General features: G+C 35.4%; 1 protein-coding gene across 1 annotated transcript in view; it reads right to left on the bottom strand.

The window, feature by feature from the left end:
• The window catches only part of LOC110381191 (uncharacterized protein), a 107,520-nt gene that overhangs the window by 55,068 nt on the left and 29,860 nt on the right, over positions 1-22,592 (bottom strand). Inside the window, exon 2 of the mRNA XM_064042481.1 lies at positions 13,789-13,973. Within this exon, the coding sequence (XP_063898551.1) occupies positions 13,789-13,862 (74 nt within the window). The 5' untranslated portion in view covers positions 13,863-13,973. The remainder of the gene's footprint in view (positions 1-13,788; positions 13,974-22,592) is intronic.

Genomic DNA, 22,592 nt, shown 5'->3' with positions numbered 1-22,592 from the left:
ACTTAATAAAAAAATAGGAAACAAATTCATATTTGCGGTTTTTCAAGAACATTGTGTATGAATTTTGACTGCATTGATAACTTTGTTATTTATTTATGTACAAAATGTTACTATTTGTTTTATTGTTACGTAGTGTGGTATATTGTTATCATGTATTAAATATACATACATGTGAATAAAAAAGCTAGGTTAAAATGAAATGAACAATGATAAAATCTTTCATATTAATGCAGTGCGATACATACTGCATGCTCGCTCGATAGATGGCGTTGTCCTGGTCTAAATCGCGCTATGGTTTCGTTACATAGCTTAGTATAAGTAGTACTTTAAAAAAAAATCAAATTATTACATGTGATAGCGCCATCTACCTCTGAAATAAATCTCTATTGTTCTAAAAGATATTTGATTCAAAAATTCGTCAATTTCGAAAATGATTAGTTTATTTTAAAAAAATGTTGTTTACGTGCTACTTTAGGTCTACATATTTAGTTTGTTATATATTTAGTTGTTATATACTATAGAAGAAAGAGATACTTAGAGAAGAAAGAGACCTACAAAAAATAAATTAGATCCCATCAAAAACATTAAATGTAAAAAAGCCAATCCTCTACGCAGTTCCTCCACCGTAAAAAGTTTTGAGATCGCATAGAAGCCAAGTCCTGTTCAACTTTAATTGTAATAATAAATCAACATTATGTGACTATATCAATTAAATAGTTTTGTTCATATTACAATAATATTGTCTTGGCCATGAGCACAAGTTAAAAGTCGCTCCTTGTAATAATGTGTAAATACCATTGAATTGATAAATTCTATATGGACATGATTTTACGATTGGACTGATTATGCACTGAAGAACTTAGACAAGGACTTAAAAGACTTAGAATTTGAGATCACCATGGACTAAACATCCGCCATAGTACATGTGCAGTTCAGTGATGGATGATACTGACTGTCATTTAGTAACGATTGAATAAACTAAATGTATTTAATTCTGTGATATTAAACTCCATGTTTGACTTTCACCTCTCCAAGATATGCTGTATTATATTTGTAGTTTATTGTGCTCATAGCCAAGTCAATATTATTGTAATATGAACAAAACTATTTAATTGATATAGTCACAAAATGTTGATTTATTATTACAATTAAAGTTGAACAGGACTTGGCTTCTATGCGATCTCAAAACTTTTTACGGTGGAGGAACTGCGTAGAGGATTGGCTTTTTTACATTTAATGTTTTTGATGGGATAATATTTACAAAGAAACCACACACTTTATTTAAATAAGGTAATCGTGCCAATTTGCGGTGATTAAGATTTTTATTTTTTTACTTAAACAAAGGTACTCACTTAATTCCTTTTCCGCTCGGATTAGCACACTTTCCCTATGACTCAGAAAATTATTAAAATGTCGAGAAAAGCTTTAAAAGTGAAATCGAAAATTGGTTGGTGAGAAAACGGCCTATGGGCAAATTGTTTAATGGTGCAATTTGTAAGCACAGTTCACAACTGTTGGATTTGTTTTCGTAATCTGCAGATTCGCTTGAATTAAATAGAATAACTTCTTACCTGTCTACGCAAAAGTAAGGCATGGGTCATTAAATACTTACAGAAAGATGAAGCAACTATAGAACCTGTTGACCAGTGAAGAACATTTATTTTGTGTTTTAATAACACGATTATACACTGGTAAAGCCACCTATGAAAGCACTGATGAGGGATAAAAAGATGTCATCATCATCATCCAAGTTTTTGCAGACACAGCATCTGCCCAACCTTTACCCCAACTCTGTAGGTAGCTTCCAGTTCAACGAGATGCGGCTGAGCACCAGTGTTTTGCATGGAACGACTTCCTATCTGACCTCCTCAACCCAGTTACCCGAGCCACCGATACCCCGTCAAAATTTCTGTCTGACTTTTACACCAGTCACACAAACACTTTTAAAAATACGTTATGACCAGGACTTTAATCAGTACAATTGACAAGCCAGCTGTTTTAAATCAGTGCACCGTAAACGGGTCACAATAGAAATGCATCTGCTGTCTCATTGGTTCACTGTAATGAGGGTTTTTGAAATTTTTTCTGCCACCGGGTGGCGCCACGTATGCGTCTGGTCCAAACAGCTGTCAAATAGTATGGAATTGTAGGTGCCGAACTTATTGTTTATTGAAATTCTGTTATATTGGAAGTGTTATTGATTTTATTATGGACTACGGTCAGAATAAGGTTTCCGAACTAAAAATTGAGCTAAGAGAGAGGGTGCAAAAGTCACTGGTACTAAGGAAAAGCTTGTTAACACAATATGATTTAGTTTTTTTTATTTACTCAACCTCAATAGTAAAACAATAATGCAGTGCTTTAATTATAAAATAAAAAAACCACTAAAATCGTTCACTATTCATAGTAAAGATAAGCACTTTGACAGTTACCTGGACCTGACGACTCAGTGCGCCACCTGGTGGACGCCATTTTAGAAAACCCTCATTGTACGAGGAAGTTGGCAATTGTTTGCCATTGTAGAATTGAAGGTTTAATTGGCTGGTGTTCCGAGGGGACTGTACTTTTGTTAAATGTGATGTAGGTTATCATCAGGTGTAGTGGTCAAACGCCTATCTACCTAAACTTCTAAAAGAGCATGTTTTTGTTGGTTTGTACCCAGAAAGCTTCGAAACTACCGAACCGATTTGAAAAAATCTTTTTCCAATTGGGAAGCTATACTAGCCTGCTTTCCACGTGACGAAGGTGAAACCGCGGCAAACAATTATGCACAAAATATCGCATGTTTAGGTATAGTGTCAGATTTCCGTCATTGTGCAGTGGCATGAATGGTCTGTCATCCGTATCCTTTTGAACTTAGTTGGTTATATTTTACAATACAGGATTCTTCAAATATGTGCCGGTTTATTATTTATTAGCTCAACTTGACATAAGTTATTATTAGATTACAAAATCCCCAAAATCGATCTTTCGAGCTGAGGAATTTGATGCGCCAATCTTCCCAGCATAAAAACAGAACTTGGACTTATGTACAATTTAGATAGCATTCAACAAGTGCCAGATTTCAGCCTAGAATAATTGATTTTGAACTGGCAGTCTACATTCATGACCTCAATAGTCGCCACTACACTATCTTCAATTACCTACAAATCACATTAGGCTAGATTTCGGCCTACATGAAGGTTAAATATATTCTATTGTCCACACAAAGAGAACAATACATTGTCAAGCACTCTGGTTAATTCCAATAGCATTATTTAATAGTAATTTATTGTAATTCGTACAATTGAGATTAATTGGTATGGGGACAATGGGGAACTTGTGCTTTGGGAAATATGGACACTGATTTAGAATGATTTACTACTATTCATGGGGAAAAGGGAATTTTATAATTTAAGGTCTACATGGAAGTTATTATTCATGTCATCTATGGAATTTACGATGTTAACGATATTCATGGCTTTAAGGACTTGCTACATAACCATCTTCATTTTAAAAACTGTCAAAGCATCAGATATCAATACAAAAGAAATTGCTGCTTCTATACTAATTCAAAACACAACTCACTACTACGTATTTTCTATAATCCTAGCCATAGAAAGCTCAACTATACAAACAAAATACCACGAAAATAAAAACAAACACTATCCAAAAATACCGTCTTTTCAAACCAAATTCCTTCATACTAGCATACTCATATGAATGAATCACTCGACGCGACTCGCTAATATAAAATTAGACTGTTCCGTATATAAAATACGAGTAACACACACAAACTTACTATCATTCCTTCGTCACGGTCTTAGACGGGAAAGATTATGTATGGTTAACAGATGCGATAGTTGATATTAGTGTGAAGTTCTGAGTTTAGGACATTGTTTTTACCTACTACCTATAGGTTATTGGAAATAATATCATTAATTTAAACATGTTACAAATATATAGATAAAAACTATAGGTTGCAGGACATAGGTTAGTATCGAATTAACAATATTTGCAAGTTTACAAGTAATTCGAACAAAACTTAAACAAGAAACTACATCTCATTAACATTTTGATTAAATATGTTTGAAATGAAGTTTACTACAATGAACTCAATTATAATATTAAATGGGAACTGAACTTCTAGTTAACATGTAAAATCGTTCCGCAGTTATCGTAAATCATTATCAATAAATTCTGATAACATGAATACAAAAACCAAATCGTATTGTAATCAAATGCAATAAAAAACTTTAATGACTCAAAACGGATTTAACACTTAATTTACAAATCATTATCTTAATTACTCATCAAATTAAATTCTTAAATAACAAGAAACGATTTTAGATTTGAAATAAAAACAAGAATTGTTTAATTAATTTAATCAATTTAGTCATCACTCGGTTCGTTAGCTATTTCCGTTGTTTTACATAAACATTAATTAAAACATTTTTTTTCTTTTTTAATACTGCTGACATTTCATTCATAAAAATCTTAAAAAAAATATAGCCAGGCTATAAATAAGAGCCGCGTTTACATTTATAACTATAATTTGAAATACCTTTATGCAGTAGTTACAGCCGTTTCGAAATTATTCAGTATTTTTTAACTAAATGCAGTCGTAATCTGCACAAAATATATCACCAACTGTAACCACATACATAAATAATAATACATGTTAAATAACCCGCCATTTTACACAAGCATCAATCAACAGCCTAACATTATCTAACACACAATTATCCTCACAGAGTCAACAACGTCATAGGCATAAAACGCAACACGGTTACATCACAGCTGATTCTTTGACAGGAACTAGGAATACACAGCTGACGGGTCAACGACCTGTTACAGTTGCATCAATTCAGCTTAATTATTGTTCGTAGGGTTGATAGTCTCGTTAAATAGATTTATTTGATATTCAATGTGAATTAGGAGTTATTTAAATAGATATAATGTTCACAGTGTTGACCGAGAGATTTGAATTGAGTGAGAGTTGATTTAGATTGTTTACATATTTATTGTAATGGATGTAATGCACAGTACCTACTTAAAATAATAGTACGTAGAGGTCTCAAATATCTTTGCCGCTCTGAGGTTGTTTTCTAAAGCCTATGCAATATTGATTTATTGAAAAAACACTATTGCGTTTGCACAAGATATCAAATAGTTTATAGGGTAAAATTATTTGTTTATAACTAGAATAATGATTGGGTAATGTTAATTACTCATGTACTCTCATAACATGTAGAAGGAGGATGATGGACATGGATCTGGTCATGATCTATCATAAGTAATACACTGTAAAAGTCAAATCTATACCAAGGATAAGACAAAATAAAATTATGTAACAACGAGAGTCACCAACAGTAATAATTTCATGCAGAAATAGTGTTTTCCTATGAAACGTCGACAGCCAGGAGTTTATCGTACAAAATTGGAAATGTTTTGCCGGGAAGCGGAAACTCTGATGGTTTGCTTTAGTCATGCGTCGCGAAAACTAACTTTGAATATAGGGTTGCTAGTTTCCTAAATTGTATACAAGTATTTACTGAAAAAAGCGATTAATTTTTATTTTTACCAGAATTTCCGAGTCAACGTTGACATCGGTTTTGTTCCAAAATCAACCACTGCTGTAAAATGGTTTATACTTGTACCTATATTGAGACAATAGCAGCAAAAACTAAACTGATTAATCTATCTACAGACACTATCTAAAAACTAAAAACGTCTGGGAAACATATTTTACTTTTCACTTCACCATAAAACTGCTCTATAAAACTGTGCTATTAAACATAGCGACAACCCTAACTAACAGTTTATTTAATCCACCGCCTTTGATGTTGTCACTGAGATATTATTTCCTGACGTATAAATATATTGTAAAGTTCAGTTTTGTAACGTGTCAGCAAACTCAAACTCAAAATCGTTTATTCAAATTAGGCTGATAAATCAGCACTTTTCGAACGTCAAAAACAAAAGACAGCCCCCAAAACGCCCGCCCTTCACCACCTCCTATGTGTTTTTGCTGGGAAGAAGAAGTGGCGCAACAAACTCCCCAGCAAAGCGTTCAATCTAATCTGTCCATCAGTATTTTACAAAATGACGGATGCCCTGGTTAGTGTTTTATGTGAAAGTGTAATATTGTTTCCGGTATATGTTGAAAAGCTTTCCAAAACAGTGTAGATGGCTATCTTATCTCATTGGTATTAATCGGAGTAAATTTTTGTTCCTAGCAGTTTCACACGCACCCTTCCTGAGTCTGGCAAGGACTTAGGTTCAATTAATGTAAGTCAGATTTTACATGAAAATTTTCAGAGGATAACTACCGGAGGATTTAAAGTATCTGATAAGTTTTCATATGGGACACATCTTACATATTGAAAAATGTTACTTTTCTCAAGATATATACTTACAAAGATGTATGTATCTTTTTCTAAAGTTTTATATTCATAACACAAACAACAAACTTATAATTATAATCCATTGGTTCTGTGGGAGCTCCTCATCCAATAACCTCAAGGTTAGGGCTCCGAAGCCGTACGGTACTAGTCACGTATGCCTAGGTGATTGGATCAGCTAACTAGCTGAGATTACGTTGAAGGGTGTTGGGCGCCATTATTGCTTGGATTGTACTGTCTGGCATCTTTTGTACACAAGGTTAGGTAAGTCTTCGATACATGACGATTTTGGTCTCTAGTACCACTTCACACTCACTGATTTTTGACCCCGCTCAAAGGAACTGAGCGATGGTAAATCCGGTGGCATTTTCACACGCAAATATCCTTAATTTAATGTTTGTTAACAGTTATTATTTAGTTGTTTAACGTTTTTGTTTCTCACTGTAGGTATATAAAGTTATGATTCAAAAGCGTAACTACACTACTCCTTTACTACGCCCCGTTTCTAAGTTCCTTCACTACAAACAATACATTTATCTCTTTACTATTGTTGTAACATATTGACACTTAATAAATAATACACATGTTATCATCACATTCTTCATTCACATAATAATAGAAACTGTCTTTTCGTTATCTTGCTGACATAATTGACGTCAAACCAGAGTTTACATCAATAACCTGTCTAAAGCGGACAGGATCAGTACAATAATACTTTGAATATAATAAAAACCGGCCAAGTGCGAGTCGGACTCGTGCACGAAGGGTTCCGTAAATTACAGTTAAATCAACCTATCTCAAAAACTATAAGAGATACTTTGATCAAACCAAAAATCGTTGAAAGAGTTAATTAGCATGCATCACCTCTATTTTTTTTAGAATTTTATACCCCGTAGTTATAAAAATAGAGGGGGGGGGGACATACTTTTTACGACTTTGAGAGCTGATATCTCAAAAACCGTTCACTTTAAGAAAAATGTTTTTTTAGAAAACTTTATATCATTTTAAAAGACCTTTCCATTGATACCCCACACGGGTATGTACATCGAAAAAAAAAATTTCATCCCTCAGTTACATGTATGGGGGGCCCCACCCCCAATTCTTTTTTTCACTATTTAGTGTCATATTTTTGTAGCGGTTCATACAACACATATTCCCATCAAATTTCATCACTGTAGTACTTATAGTTTCCGAGTAAATCGGCTGTGACAGACGGACAGACGGACAGACGGACAGACGGACAGACGGACATGACGAAACTATAAGGGTTCCGTTTTTGCCATTTTGGCTACGGAACCCTAAAAAAATGCATCGTCAGTCATTATGCTCGCAAATGCGAACTCATTGATTATTTCTTATTACGCAGACCCTTTAACTGTGGGTAGAGTAGAAGAGACTGCCGGACTCCAGGGCCAATAAACGAGTATTCCAAGGCGTGAGTCTTACACTCCTGAATAGGGAAAGGGATTGGCCTTTTTTAGATTGGAAATCAACTCATGACGTCTCCCTTCTCAGGCTCTCCCGCAGATTATCGGGACTGAAGTGGTACAAATTTTGACATTTTGCATAGGAACATGAATTCCCTGACCACTCTTCTGATGCCTCACTAAACAAGAACTTATTGTAAGTAATTTAAGTTTCCTGATTCTGATTTATGTAATTGACTTTTGAAGTCGTGTAAATCATGTTCCCAATTTTATTTGGGGTCGATGCAATATGTCATCCTCTGCCATTTCACTCGTCATACTGACTATCACTCCTTTCCTATTCATGACATCTTTCAGGCAACAATAATAAACAAATAAATGTAAATGATAAATAATCCGTAAACAATCCGGACGGATGGTAACTATAGTCATACATAACACACACAGTATTGTCCAAGGCAGAGTCTGATTACAACAATTAACGTAACCATACTTACATCGTTATAATACGATTAAGAATAACGCATTACAACCAGTTATTATGATGTTTTTTAGTATAATCTTTAGTGCATTAGTGTATAATGTGCGTTTTTATGAAAGTTTTTAATGGATGGTAATCTTTAGGTAGCGAACATTGTCCATTGCTGTAGTTCTGTTTATTATTTTTCTTATGAATATTGTTGGTCTCCGGTTGAACTCAATATAAAATAAAAAAATGCTTAATTTTTTATTTAACCTCCCAATATTTAACAAAAGAGACAGTAAAGGTAATATTAATTTTCTAATTAATTAAATGGTAAGTCACAATCATTAACATCTGCCTAGTCTTTTCCCAACCTATTTAGAATCCAGTATCATTTAAACGTCTTTGGCAGTCGTTACGAGTATACAGAAGCCAGTAAGTCTGACAACCAGTCTTACCTAGGTGGCCCGTGTAACTGACTTGAAGAGGTCAGATATGATTAGAATCCAGTGTTTTACATATAGCTACTGATAAAGATTACTACTGAATAAAAAAATTCATTTAACCTTCGATTGTGCAATTTAAAGAGAACAACAGTAAACGCTATGACGAAATTAACGGTTCTACTTTTAATCCATACCATTTAAGTTATATGGTGGGTGGTAGCACCTACAATGTTAAATAGATACCCACGTTATGTGTAGTGAAAATGGGTAGCCTTGAATAACTGTTTTACATAGTATGATGATATTTTTTTTCCTCGGTTAACTATTTATTTATTTATTTATTTTGTTTTACAGAAAGCTTACAGACTAATTACACCAATTATTTAACAAAGTATATAAAAATAATTCCTATATTGACAAACATTCTTATATGTTTCTTTACATTTTCAGTAGGAATCTGCTCAGCCAAATTAGGTGTCATTTGACTGAAACTTAGGCAAAACCTGAAAGTTTTATGTAGGCGCTTATAACAAATCTTATACTTCTCTATTACTAGAATAATATTCCAATTATTATCTCTATCGCGTACAATTTGTCTGGCCGTTTGCTAAAGTCCGTGCGGTTTTCAGGTTCCTAAATTAATCAGAATTTGCTTGAAATCATTTCTGAAATATTGCATTCTAAATAAGCGGACACAGCCAATCAAAAATAGCAATTATTGCTATAAAATGAGATTGATTTATCAACACTAATAAGTTCTAGTATAACAATCACAATAATGTCATTGACCTCAATGATATGATATAACGGCGTGGGATATAATATAGTGAGATAAGGCGATCTATATCTATTCCATTGAACTATAAACAATGATCGTGATACATTATTAACTGTTTATTATCTAGTTTATAGTTGTTATGTGACATTGTGAATTAATACTGAAGTAACTGTCTTTAAGAATCTCTACAGAAGTGAAAACTACATGAAAATTCGTGTAGTGGTTTACGAGATCTGATCTGAGGGCACGGCAGTGCCCTCGCCAAGACTCGAGCAAAGCGGGCACGGCCGTACCATCTTTTCTCGAAGCGTTTCGCGGCTATTTCACCCCCCTGTATCTTCCATGTGGACAAAGCTAGGAGTTTAGGTTTTCGATGACCAAGAGTAAGCATTAGAACAAGCTCAGTCTCAAAATTACAAGACATTTGAATAAATAGTTTACGAGTAATAAGCGATCAAAGTTACACCATTTTGTCACTCACTGACTCACTGACAGATCATCAAAATTCTAAGGTACTTCTAGCAAACTTAGAACCTTCAAATTTGGCACCAAGATAGGTTATTAGCTACATATAAAGGGAAAATTATAAAAACCTTAAAACTTAATAAAAAATAAGAAACAAATTTATATTTGCGGTTTTTCAAGAACATTGTGTATGAATTTTGACTGCATTGATAACTTTGTTATTTATTTATGTACAAAATGTTACTATTAGTTTTATTGTTACATAGTGTGGTACATTGTTATTATGTATTAAATATTAATCAAATACATATGAAAAAAAAGCTAGGTTAAATGAAATGAATAATGATAAAATCTTTCATAGTATGCAGTGCGATAAATACTGCATGCTCGCTCGATAGATGGCGTTGTCCTGGTCTAAATCGCGCTATGGTTTCGTTACATAGCTTAGTACAAGTAGTACTTTAAAAAAAACATGTGATAGTGCCATCTATCTCTGAAATAAACCCCTTTGATTCTAAAAGATATTCGATTCGAAAATTCGACGATTTCGAAGTTTTTAGTTTATTTAAAAAAAAAATGTTGTTTACGTGCTACTTTAGGTGTACATATTTAGTCTATACCGCAATATTATAAAGAGGAAAACTTTGTTTGTTTGTTTGTTTGGTTGTAATGGATAAACTCAAAAACTACTGGATCGATTTAAAAATTCTTTCACCATTAGGAAGCTATATTATCTGCGAGTAACACAGGCTATATTTTATCCCGGTGCGGGCAGTAGCTCCCACGGGACGCGGGTGAAACCGCGGGAAAACGGCTAGTTTGTTATATATTTAGTTAGTTGCATGTAAGCTAATTTAATTTGTTATATACTTAGAGAAGAAAGAGACTTACAAAAAATAAATTAGATCCCACCAAAAACATTAAATGTAAAAAAAAGCCAAGCCTCTACGCAATTCTTCCACCGTAAAAAGTTTTGAGATCGCTTAGAAGCCAAGTCCTGTTCAACTATATTCGTAATAATAAATCAATATTTTGTGACTATATCAATAGTTTTGTTAACATTACAATAATATTGTCTTGGCCATGAGCACAAGTTAAAAGTCGTTCCTTGTGTGTCCCCGTGTAAATACCGTTGGATTTATAAATTTATATATGGACATGATTTTGCGATTGGACTGATTATGGACTGATTGGAATTTGAGATCTCCATGTCATGCGCCATAGTTCATGTGCAATTCATTGATCTTGCATGATATTGACTGTCGGTCATTTAGTAACAATAAACTAAAAGTATTTAATTCTGTGATATTAAACTTCATGTTTGACTTTCACCTCTTCCAGATATTGTGCTGTATTATATTTATAGTTTATTGTTTATTGTTACAAAGACAAACTTTCGCTTTCATAATATTAGTGATTATGATCCCAATGCTAGAAAAAACCAGGTGGAATTGAGAACATTGAAAAGAGGTATAGGTAACACCAAGATATTTAAAAAGGGTGATCTAGTACACCCTTTCTAAGACCTGAAACGTCGCATCTAAAAGCCGAAATTGACAGAAAAATATAAACCATGCCCTCTGGGAATTCAATAGGACGATATAAAGCAATTTCATGTCGACGATTTTTCCCTGAAACACTCCATTTATCTTTACATTACTATGAATCACGATATTATTTTCGTTTGTGACACCTTACAGTATAACAGTTTAATATGTTTTGCACTTTATATCCAAGGTTTTACGAAGAAATGGTCTTTGAACAGCAGCGAAATGAATCAGTTTAGCCCGAAATGATACCGTGGAGACTGCATGAATAACATTTCATCAAATTCGCAATTTTAGAATGCTTGAGAACTGCCCCAATTTTCAGATTCATTGTCTTATTGAAATGTGTATCACGAAATATAATTTAACTTTTAATTATTTTGTAAATTGTGACAAGTTCAGTCGGTACATCATCATATGTGAAATCATATTTCTAGATAAGAAACAACTGATATAACTTACATCGCCAGTTTAACAGGAACAAAACCATGAAAATATACAGTAACAGAGCGAAAGTGAGAATACTATAATGTGAGCAGGTTTTTGAACAGTTTGTTTTTCTTTCTAGCTTAAACGCATCATGCATCACTTTGCATGCATCATTTTCATCCCCATCTTCTCACTTAACATAGGTATGCCCTATATGCCTAGGCCTCCTCCAAAGAGCGCCAACCATCCCTCCCTCTGTTTTGTCATGACATTATTGAGCCTGGATTTAAAACCTATCATATTAGACCATTCAAGGTGCGCCAGACATGCATTTAAACCCACAAGGACAACATTAGCTTATCTCTAATTCCATCAGCAGGTTCCATTGTCCATTAATTGGGGCATATTCACGGCCTATTTAATTCGCCAATATGTTACATAATAGATATTCAATAGTATGGCAACAATATAAATGAAAGGTTATGAAGCCGGTGAATCATGACTGGCTATTCAAAATTATACATAGTCCAGTAAGCACTGTTTTGTGTCTATTGTTGTTTATAAATAACACTAGTCGTTACGGGTAGTCAGAAGCCAGTAAGTCTGACACCAGTCTAACCAAGGGGTATTGGGTTGCCCGGGTAACTGGGTTGAGAAGATCAGATAGGAAGTCGCTCCTTGTAAAATACTGGTACTTAGCTGAATCCAGTTAGACTGGAAGCCGTTCCCAACAAAAATTGGGATGGATGATAGTGGCCTCACCCAGCTTCATACGCAGTATTTGAATATTTGAAACTAGCACTTGGTTAACGCATGCAAATCTTCACAGAGTTATTGAGGAATTTTAGATACCTAGCATCATTTAAATTTTCTATTACAAAGCTAGGTTGAAAACAATGCGTGCAAAGAAACGATTAAAAACTGAAATAGTTTAATAGCTTTTCGGTCATCTACCCGAATTCTAGCGTAACGTCATTGGAATCCTATTTTCAAAAATATTTATAGGAAAACGAGGAGCTCTCAATACTCATTGAATATAACAATATGCAAACCTCGTGGATATAATATTTCCCATCTCCTAGTCTTCTAATTTAAAATCTTCTACTTCCTTTCATGCCTGACCTAACAGGTTCCGTTCACGTATCAAAAATCATTGAAATCGCGTTTAATTCAATCACTTAAATAAAAAAGATAATAAAACGCACTACAACCGCACTTAAGTACAGTTGCATCACTTATCTACTACTATCGGATACACAAATGTGTTCAAAACCACAATAATATATTCGAGTAACTAGCAATTTCTCGCTCTGCTGACCACCCCCCATATAGGCTAGATTACCTGACAATCTACCAAGCAAAATGAACACTTATGTTAATGTAATAAAGACTAAATTACCTCCGTGGAGGCGGACGGATTATCTAATCTAGCTGATAGAAAATAAAATGTTTTTCCTACAAGTTTTTGCGGTTAAATATTGCTTGTTTTTATTACAGGAAGATGGGTGCGCATGCGTTCGTTATTAGTTACGGATATGCATGTTATGTGGAATGGAATATACCACTTAAATATATAATTAATTGTTATATTGGGAAAATGAGTTTCCTTATGTTTACTGTTACACCGGAACATTCGAAAGTAAGTCTATTTGAATTCAGTTGACCAGAAACTTATTAGAAAAAAGAGACTGAATGAATTCCAGCTTCTAGTCTTACCGGATACAGCTGAATACCAGTGTTAAAACATGGAGCGACTGCCTATCTGACCTCCATAACCCAGTAACCTGGGTATTTTCCACATTCAACCGTTACTACTTATGATATTACAAAGAACGAAAGTAAAAACTGACCTCAAAGCGCTGCCCTGCTCCCTAACATCCACTCCATTGATCGGCTCCTCATTCCTCGCTTGCAGCCCAGACATTTTCCACCAATCACGGCGCGGCAGGTTGACACTCCGCCAATCACAGCGATTCTCCCGTCATCACGGTGACGTATCTGCCAATAGCATCGCTGGCATCACCAGTCGGATCATCTGTAAAGGATATTGGAATTAGAATTCGGCGCGTGCGCTTGCTTACTTATCTTATAAGGTGGCAGGAAGTTTTGTTCGTAATATAAGACAGTTATGTAACTGTAAAATGGACTGGTTAGAGAGGATATAGATATGAATTATGTTAATTGGTTGCAGGTGTTTGTAATAACAGTTTTTTCGCTATGGAAAGTGGGACTGCATAAACATGGGTGACTCGTGTTTGATTCTGTGTCACCGCAGTATAGGAAGTCCCGCTTTATTTTTACTTCTGTGTCACTATACTGATTTGAGAAAGTCCTCCTTTAAATCCAAGATTTAAGTATTTTTCGTAAACTTTGTCATAGAATTAAATAACAAATAGCGAAAACAAAATGGTGACCCATATGAGAGTTGGTATTGCAAGATTTTGAACTCAATATGAACCACCTATCTAGCCAATTTAAAAAAACATTTACTATAGTCCAAAAATATGGACATAGTAGAGCTTATTCAAAGCTGAATATTACACGTATCAGACACGATGACATCATAATCCTAACAGGTCAGGCTTGCGAACGCATTTGGTATGCGTTGTAAGGTCGATGCACTATCAATTAGGTCTCGCCACTAGTGTACTAGTGACAAAAGCGTTTGTACAAGAGACGAATTAATTTTATTGTATGGACTGGTGATCGTTTCTTATATTGAACCTCTTGTAGTAAGTGAGTTTGGTATACACAGATACAATACTGCCCACCGTGCCTACATTCAACTTATCGTAGATTTTTGCGACAGTAAAATAGTGTGAACAAGAGGCCTTGTCAAAGAGTTAATGATTCATTTGAATTTGGAACGTATCCCAGATAAAATATTCCGAGAAAAAATTGAACAGCGCAAAGCAAACTTTGCTAACGCAGTATTAATTAAACGCTTCCTGTAAAACTTCTCCTAAACAGAGTTACTTTTCTCTATGTTAATTAACACGATATAACCCCTTTTCAGAAGCCCAAACATTTTGTTTATACACTTCTGCGTCCAGTACACAAACTGACACAATAAAGCATCAAGTTGTACGACATCCCAGCTATCGTTGTATGTCCTAAATTGAATATTTACGACGTGTCAGATAGTAGAAGCCGTTGGATGCAAACGACTTGCTCTAGATCTAGTGGCATGTTAAGGGTTTATGATGCTACCGGTGTTAGGCTTTCTTAGGTTTAATTTTAGTGGAATTGGATTAGGGAATTGGCGTTTTTTAATATTATTGGTGAAAATTTTAACATCTACAAATGTCATGTTTTATATTTTCTCAATAAAATAGGAGCGGTATAAATGGATGCAGATTCTATTCACCATAGATGAAGGATAGGTATGAAGGAATCCTGGACGAAAATAATCCGGATTTTCATTCCTTCTGGCGAGTCTTGTAGGATACTAAATAGGTCAATCATGACATGACATACGGGAAACGCAAGACCTTTGAAAATAGATGAGTCCAGTACATTTCGCTTACATAATTCATTTTAACTACAGTCATAGACGTCGCCTTGTCACCAAAATCAAGTTTAAAGCAGTCATAGAGAAGGAAATGGGTCATTGTTGTGCGTAGGAGTCGGTTATCAACCTGTTACTACTGGTCTACTACAGTGCCCTTTTGACCTATTTCATTTGCTATTACGTGTATTACTCATCATTGAGCTTCCTGTTTTTTTGTTTCTACTTTTGACTGTCTAATGGTGTACCTATGGCAGCTGTGTGGGTGGTTGGTTTGTGATAGTTTGTGTATTGCCTTTCAACTGTTAATTTGCCTGTCAATATCTCTTGACATCAAGCCATACATTCTTAAGCCTCATACAAGTTATATCAAATAGCAATCTCTAATGAGCAAACCAAGCGATAGATAGGCAATTGAAACTCGCTATCAATTACGAGTATGCTAGTCTCCACCAGATTTTTCAAACGCTTGATATCAAATGAAAATATTCTGACATGTTAAGAAGAACAATTTGGTATACTAACTGCACATAACACTGCTCAAATTATTGAAATACCATCCTACAATAGAAACAGGAAACCAAAACCCAGTTTCTCAATCCAAAAATCAACAATACATTTCTCTCATATTCCCTTTTATCTTAAAACATTTCCTTGCTCCCGATATTTCATCACACATAACTGGCACTGCGAGACTTCCTATACAAGCTGTTGATTTGCATCCGTGCCATAGTCAAGGACGTAAATATGCTAATGATTCTCGACCCAAATCAACGAAAAAATGGGTAGGTAATTTTTTCATGTTTTTTTCTTATTTACGTATATCCGTCAGTGTAACCCAGCCGTACTTTAATTCGGCGCGTGTGTTACTAGCCTTACTACCGCGCTGCGCACTCACACAAACGCAAACGATACATGCACAAAGCATACGCAACGATCGTTCAATAAAAATCGTAGATCATCCAGCCTACCCAAATTCACCCAATCACAGTGCGAGTACTCCCACACACTCGCCTCGCCGCTCCCCGCGCGCCCTTGAAGCCGGAACAAACAAGCGCCGTCGGCAAGCAGTGTGTTTGATGTCGCCGCCGCTGCTGCGTACGTGCGCTTTGAATTCCGCGACGTGTAGGTACAAAGTGCGAGATGACGGAAAACTACACGAACACGAGTTGCTGGCGATGGTCCGCCTGTATGCCATCAGTGACAACAGTGTACTAACAGCCATCCATCCTCCGAGCCTTTTCCCAATCATGTTGGGGTCGGCTTCCAGTCTAACCGGATGCAGCAGACCAGTGCTTTACAAGAAGCGACTGCCTATCTGACCTCCTCAACCCAGTTACCCGGGCAACCCGATACCCCTTGGTTAGACTGGTGTCAGACTTACTGGCTTCTGACTACCCGTTACGACTGCCAAGGATGTGCAATGACAGCCGTACATACCTATGTTCCGGGAAATGTTTACCGACCGGGAACCCTCATCACGGAGGGTCATGCTGGTCATGTGACAGACTTATGTGCTAGGACCGTTAACTTAGTGCTTTCGACACATTAAAAACGAATGTGATAGTGTTATGTTAGCTGAAGGACAACCAGCTACTTCGTCGTGCTCGATTGTGCCAAGAGTGTGAAGGTGACAGCTTTGAACAGTACCTCCGGGTAACTAAACTAGGTAATTTATTTATTTGTACATTTTGTAAATACGTAGTCAGCTTAATCAATTTTATTAGTGTAAATAAGTTGATTTCTTAACCACGCCAATAATACCTACGAGCCGAAAGAATCACCTCGTGCCTACACTTAACTAACACATCTTTCACCAATTTAATCGAAAAGTAAAAACAAAATTACTACGAAATCTTTACGCTGAATGTTAAAGCAAACCGAAAATGTTATCAATCAGCTGTTAACAGGTCAGTGAACTTTCCTTTAGCGCACTAGTATTACGTCATTGATAAGATTTCCGTGTTCCAAGGTCCTAAGACCGTTAAGAAGGAAGCAAAATTTCTAGTTATTAACCAATTTAATTCAAAAATAAAAACTAAATCACTGCGAAAACTTTATGCTGAAAGATAAAGCAAAACGAACATTTTATCAATCAGCTGTTAACATGTTAGTGAACTTTCTTTCGCGCACTAGTATTGCGTACTGCTTATTACTGTAGTTAATAAGATATCTGTGTTAAATTTATGCTCAAAAATTAGTAAGTAAAGTAAAACGAAGTTAATGACAATAATGAAGGTCATTTTCGAAACTTTAGGTAAAATGATTGCTATCGCGTATCACTCGGTCTCGCTCGCTCGCGCGCTCGCGCTGTCATGTCGTAGATAAGACACTCACACATCGACACTCACGCACACACGTAAACATTAGTTTTCTCTGTCTACGCACACATAGCTGCCATCACGCACACACTGTGGCCGCGGGGGAATTCTGTTACGATTTGTGTTTAACCGTGGGCTAAATTCTGAAATACCATGAAATTACAACATCAAAAAAAGCAGCGCATATTAGCTTTTTCCCACCTACCGTAATTCAAATCGATTATTTACGTATTTAATTTTAACCTCCTTGACTATGGCACGGATGCAAATCAACAGCTTGTATTTGATCGGCGCGGGCGCATCTAGTAGCTAATATTAGACCAGCGATAGAAAGCGAAGATAAATGCGAGTTAATAAGCTGTAGTTATCACTCGGTATGTACTTGAGGGTCGGATTTTATTAGTGTAGTTACTAGTTTTTAATACGGCTTTCCTTGGGTTACATTTAATAGACTTTAGCAAGGTTTCACTGGTTACCGATAAAGTGTCATCAGTTAGTTAATGCTATCTGACTGATAAAAAAGATAGATAGGTATACCAGATATATTTGAGACCTGTGAAACTAACCAAAAGTTTATATCCGTGAGATAAGTTCCTTATATACCATAAGTACTCAGTTTTAAAAGTCTCACTAAAATCAGTACGGCCATTATTTTGAAGCCATATCTAGTGGTAACTTAACCCTAACGTTACTTGAATAAAAATTGATATGATAAATATCACGACTTCAGGGAACGCAGGTGCAACATTTATACGGTTTCCATGGTAACCAGACACTTAACAAAAACCCCAGCCACCCCTTTTAGCATAATTTACAAAACAGGTCTTACAAACATACCAAAATAAAGCTGCATAATTTAGTCTTGATATTTTTTTTATTACACCTGCTTAAAAAACCGAGTGCCTACTAATTTACAAGTAAGCACAAACAAAAAAACAGCTTCCTTAATTTACTCAGCATTTAAGTACAAAAAAAAGTATCAAACCACCTAAGTACAAATCCTGTAGAGCCTCAAATTATTCTCGAACAATTTTTTGCCACAAAACAATAGAAGTACCAAAAAAAGCGCGCGGCTATAAAACAAAATCGCATCATCGGCGCGTGCGCACGTTACGTCACCGCGCTCGATGTTTACACATGCGATAGTGCGACCTCGGTTCGGGTCAAGTCGGTTGGTTTTAATTGATATGGCTATGATATTGGCGCGGATTTTTATAGTAGATTTGGTTTTGAAGGAGACTATTAGAATGTGGATAGTTTTTTGTCAAGTATGGTGGTGATGATGGATGAAAGACTGGTGTAATACCTTATATTATGAAGTACTTTATTTTAAAGTTACGTCAATTTGCTATAACACAAAGGATATATTTTTTATACATAAACGACGACGAACGTATGACGAGACACTGACCCTGTTCGTGTGCTATAGCAAAATTGTTGCCAAAAAACCTAGTCAAAGATATAAAACACAAATTCACTTAAAATTCACACAGACACAAAAACGAGAACTTTTCTCGTCAAAAAAAGCACGCAGCACAACCAAAAACTTTCCAAAACTCAACCACAACTATTAAATTGATTAACTCTAAACCAACTATTAAAGTCGTAAAGTCATAACGTCCAAAGATTGGCTAACCGAGCGATTAGAGTAACGACATATTTCTGTACCACGAACGGGTCAAAATGTCATGTTTGCCGTTACCGAGGGAAAGTTAACTATTATCTTCATAACCATGTTAAAGTTAACGAACTGTTGTATGGTTACGTCTAGGATTTTATTATGTGAGGAATAATAAAGTTGGAAATAATTGGATACTAACTGTTCAACGCAGTTTAGTTTTCCAAAGTCCCGAGGGAACTATTTTCGTATCTGCTTATGACACTAACAAATTATGTCTTTCTAGTGGTAATCCAAAGATTAGCTCTACAACCTCGCAAACATTAATATTTGTTCAGACTTGTTTCTCAATGAAAGAAACCAAGTTTTTTTGGAGGCGTGTTATCTATCACGGGTCGACGTAACTCGATTGCTCGACGGTAAAAATCGTAAAATCTCTAGGTTGGAAATGAGCACCTTATGACATTCTTATTATCATACAAACGGTCACAATTCCGTATCCTCCTAAGAAGGATTTAAAAGCCTTAATGACTTAAAAATATATTCCAAAGCCGCCATTTGTTCTTAATTTTTTTCTTAAAATTGACTTATAATAGTCATAATCTAGTCAGTAGGCACGCCAAGGCCGGTTACATAAGGTTATTTAAATAAGTTATTAGTACCAGTTTCCGTGAATTCCTTCCTACATTTGGACGACATAAGCTGGTTGAATTTTTAATGTAATAAATAGGATATGAACCTGAATATGTTTAAAAAAAACTGTCGTTTGAATTCCTATAGAAAAAAAGACCTATTTGTACAAGGTGACTATTTGTCTGGTTTTCAAGGTGATAAGCATGGGTATACTAAGTTCTTCCTGAATCAATTCTGATTGTTGGTTGTTTCTCATTGAGCCAAAAACATAGAAGTAGAACAAAGAATTATTTTTTTGAACAACTTTTAATAACATCCTGACTCCACGAGCCATTAGTGTGTGCATAAGGGCAATTAGTCAAGGAAGGGGTACATTTTCCATTACTCTTCATTAGAACTACTATCTCCATTACCATCGCAACGCTGATTATTATCAAAGTAGACCAATTATCAGCCCATACGGGATGTTAATAAATACTGCCACTAACAGCTTAGATAGTAAACAAACCATTGAGAGGGGATCATAAAAATTAATTGCACAGTACGGCGTATACCGTTACTTCAACAACTACAGTTATCAATTAAAATCGCTGTTTTAACTGTCAAGCAAAAATACAATTATTGAATAGTCATAAAGTGATAGATGACTGAAAGACTATGAAAACGTAATTAAGTGGTACGACTGTATAAAATTGTTATTATCATGTCAATACATAATATAAAATAAAATTAGATATAAAATATATTTTTATAGAGAAAATACATAACACCAAAGTAATACTTTTAAACATTTTCGCTGCTCCTGCCGCTATTTCTAAGACTAAAGTTTTGACAGAAGTGTTTTAGAGTTGATTTACAGGGGAACTAACATAAAAGCGAGTGTTCAGTATGAGCTATATAGCGTATATTTTGTAATGTCTATGATCACCGACATGGAAGCGAAAGACATATTGCACCGACCCCAAATAAAATTGGGAACAGGGCAGCAGGAGGAAGAAGAAGAAGTCTATTATCACCGTTATTATAGGGACGATGATGTACAACAATCACAGGATTCCATTAAAAGTCTTGAAATAGTAGAAGGAGAAGAAAAGCTTAAATTACAACGACCATCACACTACCACACTTGCGCAGTCGCTAAGTAATTTCCCAACACTCACATAGCCTGACCTATTTAATCAACACAACACTTCGTTGTTTCTACCAATTCATAGAACAGCTTACGAAATAACAATTATGACTTGATAGGTGTTAATTAATGATGTTCATATATTACTAGTGGCTATAGAGTGATTTATAAACGAAGATACGTCGCCTCTATCATTTCTGCTTTGACATACTTTCTGATCGCTTCTGGGATGTTTATTCATTCTCGATCTCAATGAAGATTTGATGAAGATTATAATACTTGATGCGAGCATTTACAAAGTCATTTCCATGAACTTATGAGTCAGGTCAAGCTAGTCTTTACTCTAGTTGCTATCTAGCAAGTGTACCCATCATCTGTGTTCATCTACTCTGTGGCCATTAATAACGTATCGAATCAAAGAGGCTTTGTAATCTCATGTTATGAAAGGGAAATCGATAAGGTAAGTACTTGTTAATTATGAGTTTGATTGATAATGCAGAGAAGATGAATGAAACGTTACTGTATTATCGATCAGAACTGCTTTTGATGAAATCCTAAGGGTAAGAAGAAAATATTATACTGCTGTAGAGGTTTCCAAGGAATTATTTTGAAATGACCTCGCTTGGTACACAACAAGACCACTGATTAATAAACCATAACGCTACAAAGAAACCACAGAATCCACTGCCTACAATTACATCAGTCATCATTTTTAGAATTCCTAACTGACGTAATACATGGGCTAGCTAGACCAAACAATACGGCTTATGCTTGGAATCAACAAGTATGAAAACGTGTAGCATTGCAAGGACTGGCAAAAACATCCATTTTAGGTCATAATGTACAGAGTGAGACAGGCGTCAAAGTACCTAAGGATTTGTAGGCAGATCACGTAGTTCTTGAGGTTCTAAGTGATGAGCTACAACTGAGGGCTATGAATACAGACCAGTGGGCAGACAGCTACATGCAGATCTTTTGTAGACCCCTTATAAACTGGTAAACTTGCGATGATACTGCTTTGATTTCGTTTAACAACATTTTTTTTGTTTTAACCCTTACTTCAACAATGTGAAGACAGTGTTACATTAAAATAAACCGCAAGCCTTTGTGATGATTTTCATCCAAAAGCTAATTGAAATGTCTCTTTTAAAATTACAGAAATAATTGACTGACAAATTGCTCTACTTAAGAACTATACAGCTTTAGAGAGCTAAAAACGTCTGGTACATGGGCTGTCACAAACCAAACCCGCTACATCTTATGCTTTAGCCCACGCCGTTAAAGGCAATACCATGACAAGCACACGACTCGAGGACAATACTATGTTTGCACGTAAAACAACATGTATTTAAATTGCTAACTAACTACATGGCAATACTAAGGCGCGCCAAAGTCACCTTCTAACTATATTGAAAATCGCATTTTGGGAAACTACGTCGCACTGT

This window comes from Helicoverpa armigera, chromosome 28 (assembly GCF_030705265.1).
Source record: "Helicoverpa armigera isolate CAAS_96S chromosome 28, ASM3070526v1, whole genome shotgun sequence".
NCBI lineage: Eukaryota > Metazoa > Arthropoda > Insecta > Lepidoptera > Noctuidae > Helicoverpa > Helicoverpa armigera.
The sequence above is the reverse complement of the archived record's forward strand: the minus strand, read 5'-3'. Positions and strand labels throughout refer to the sequence as shown.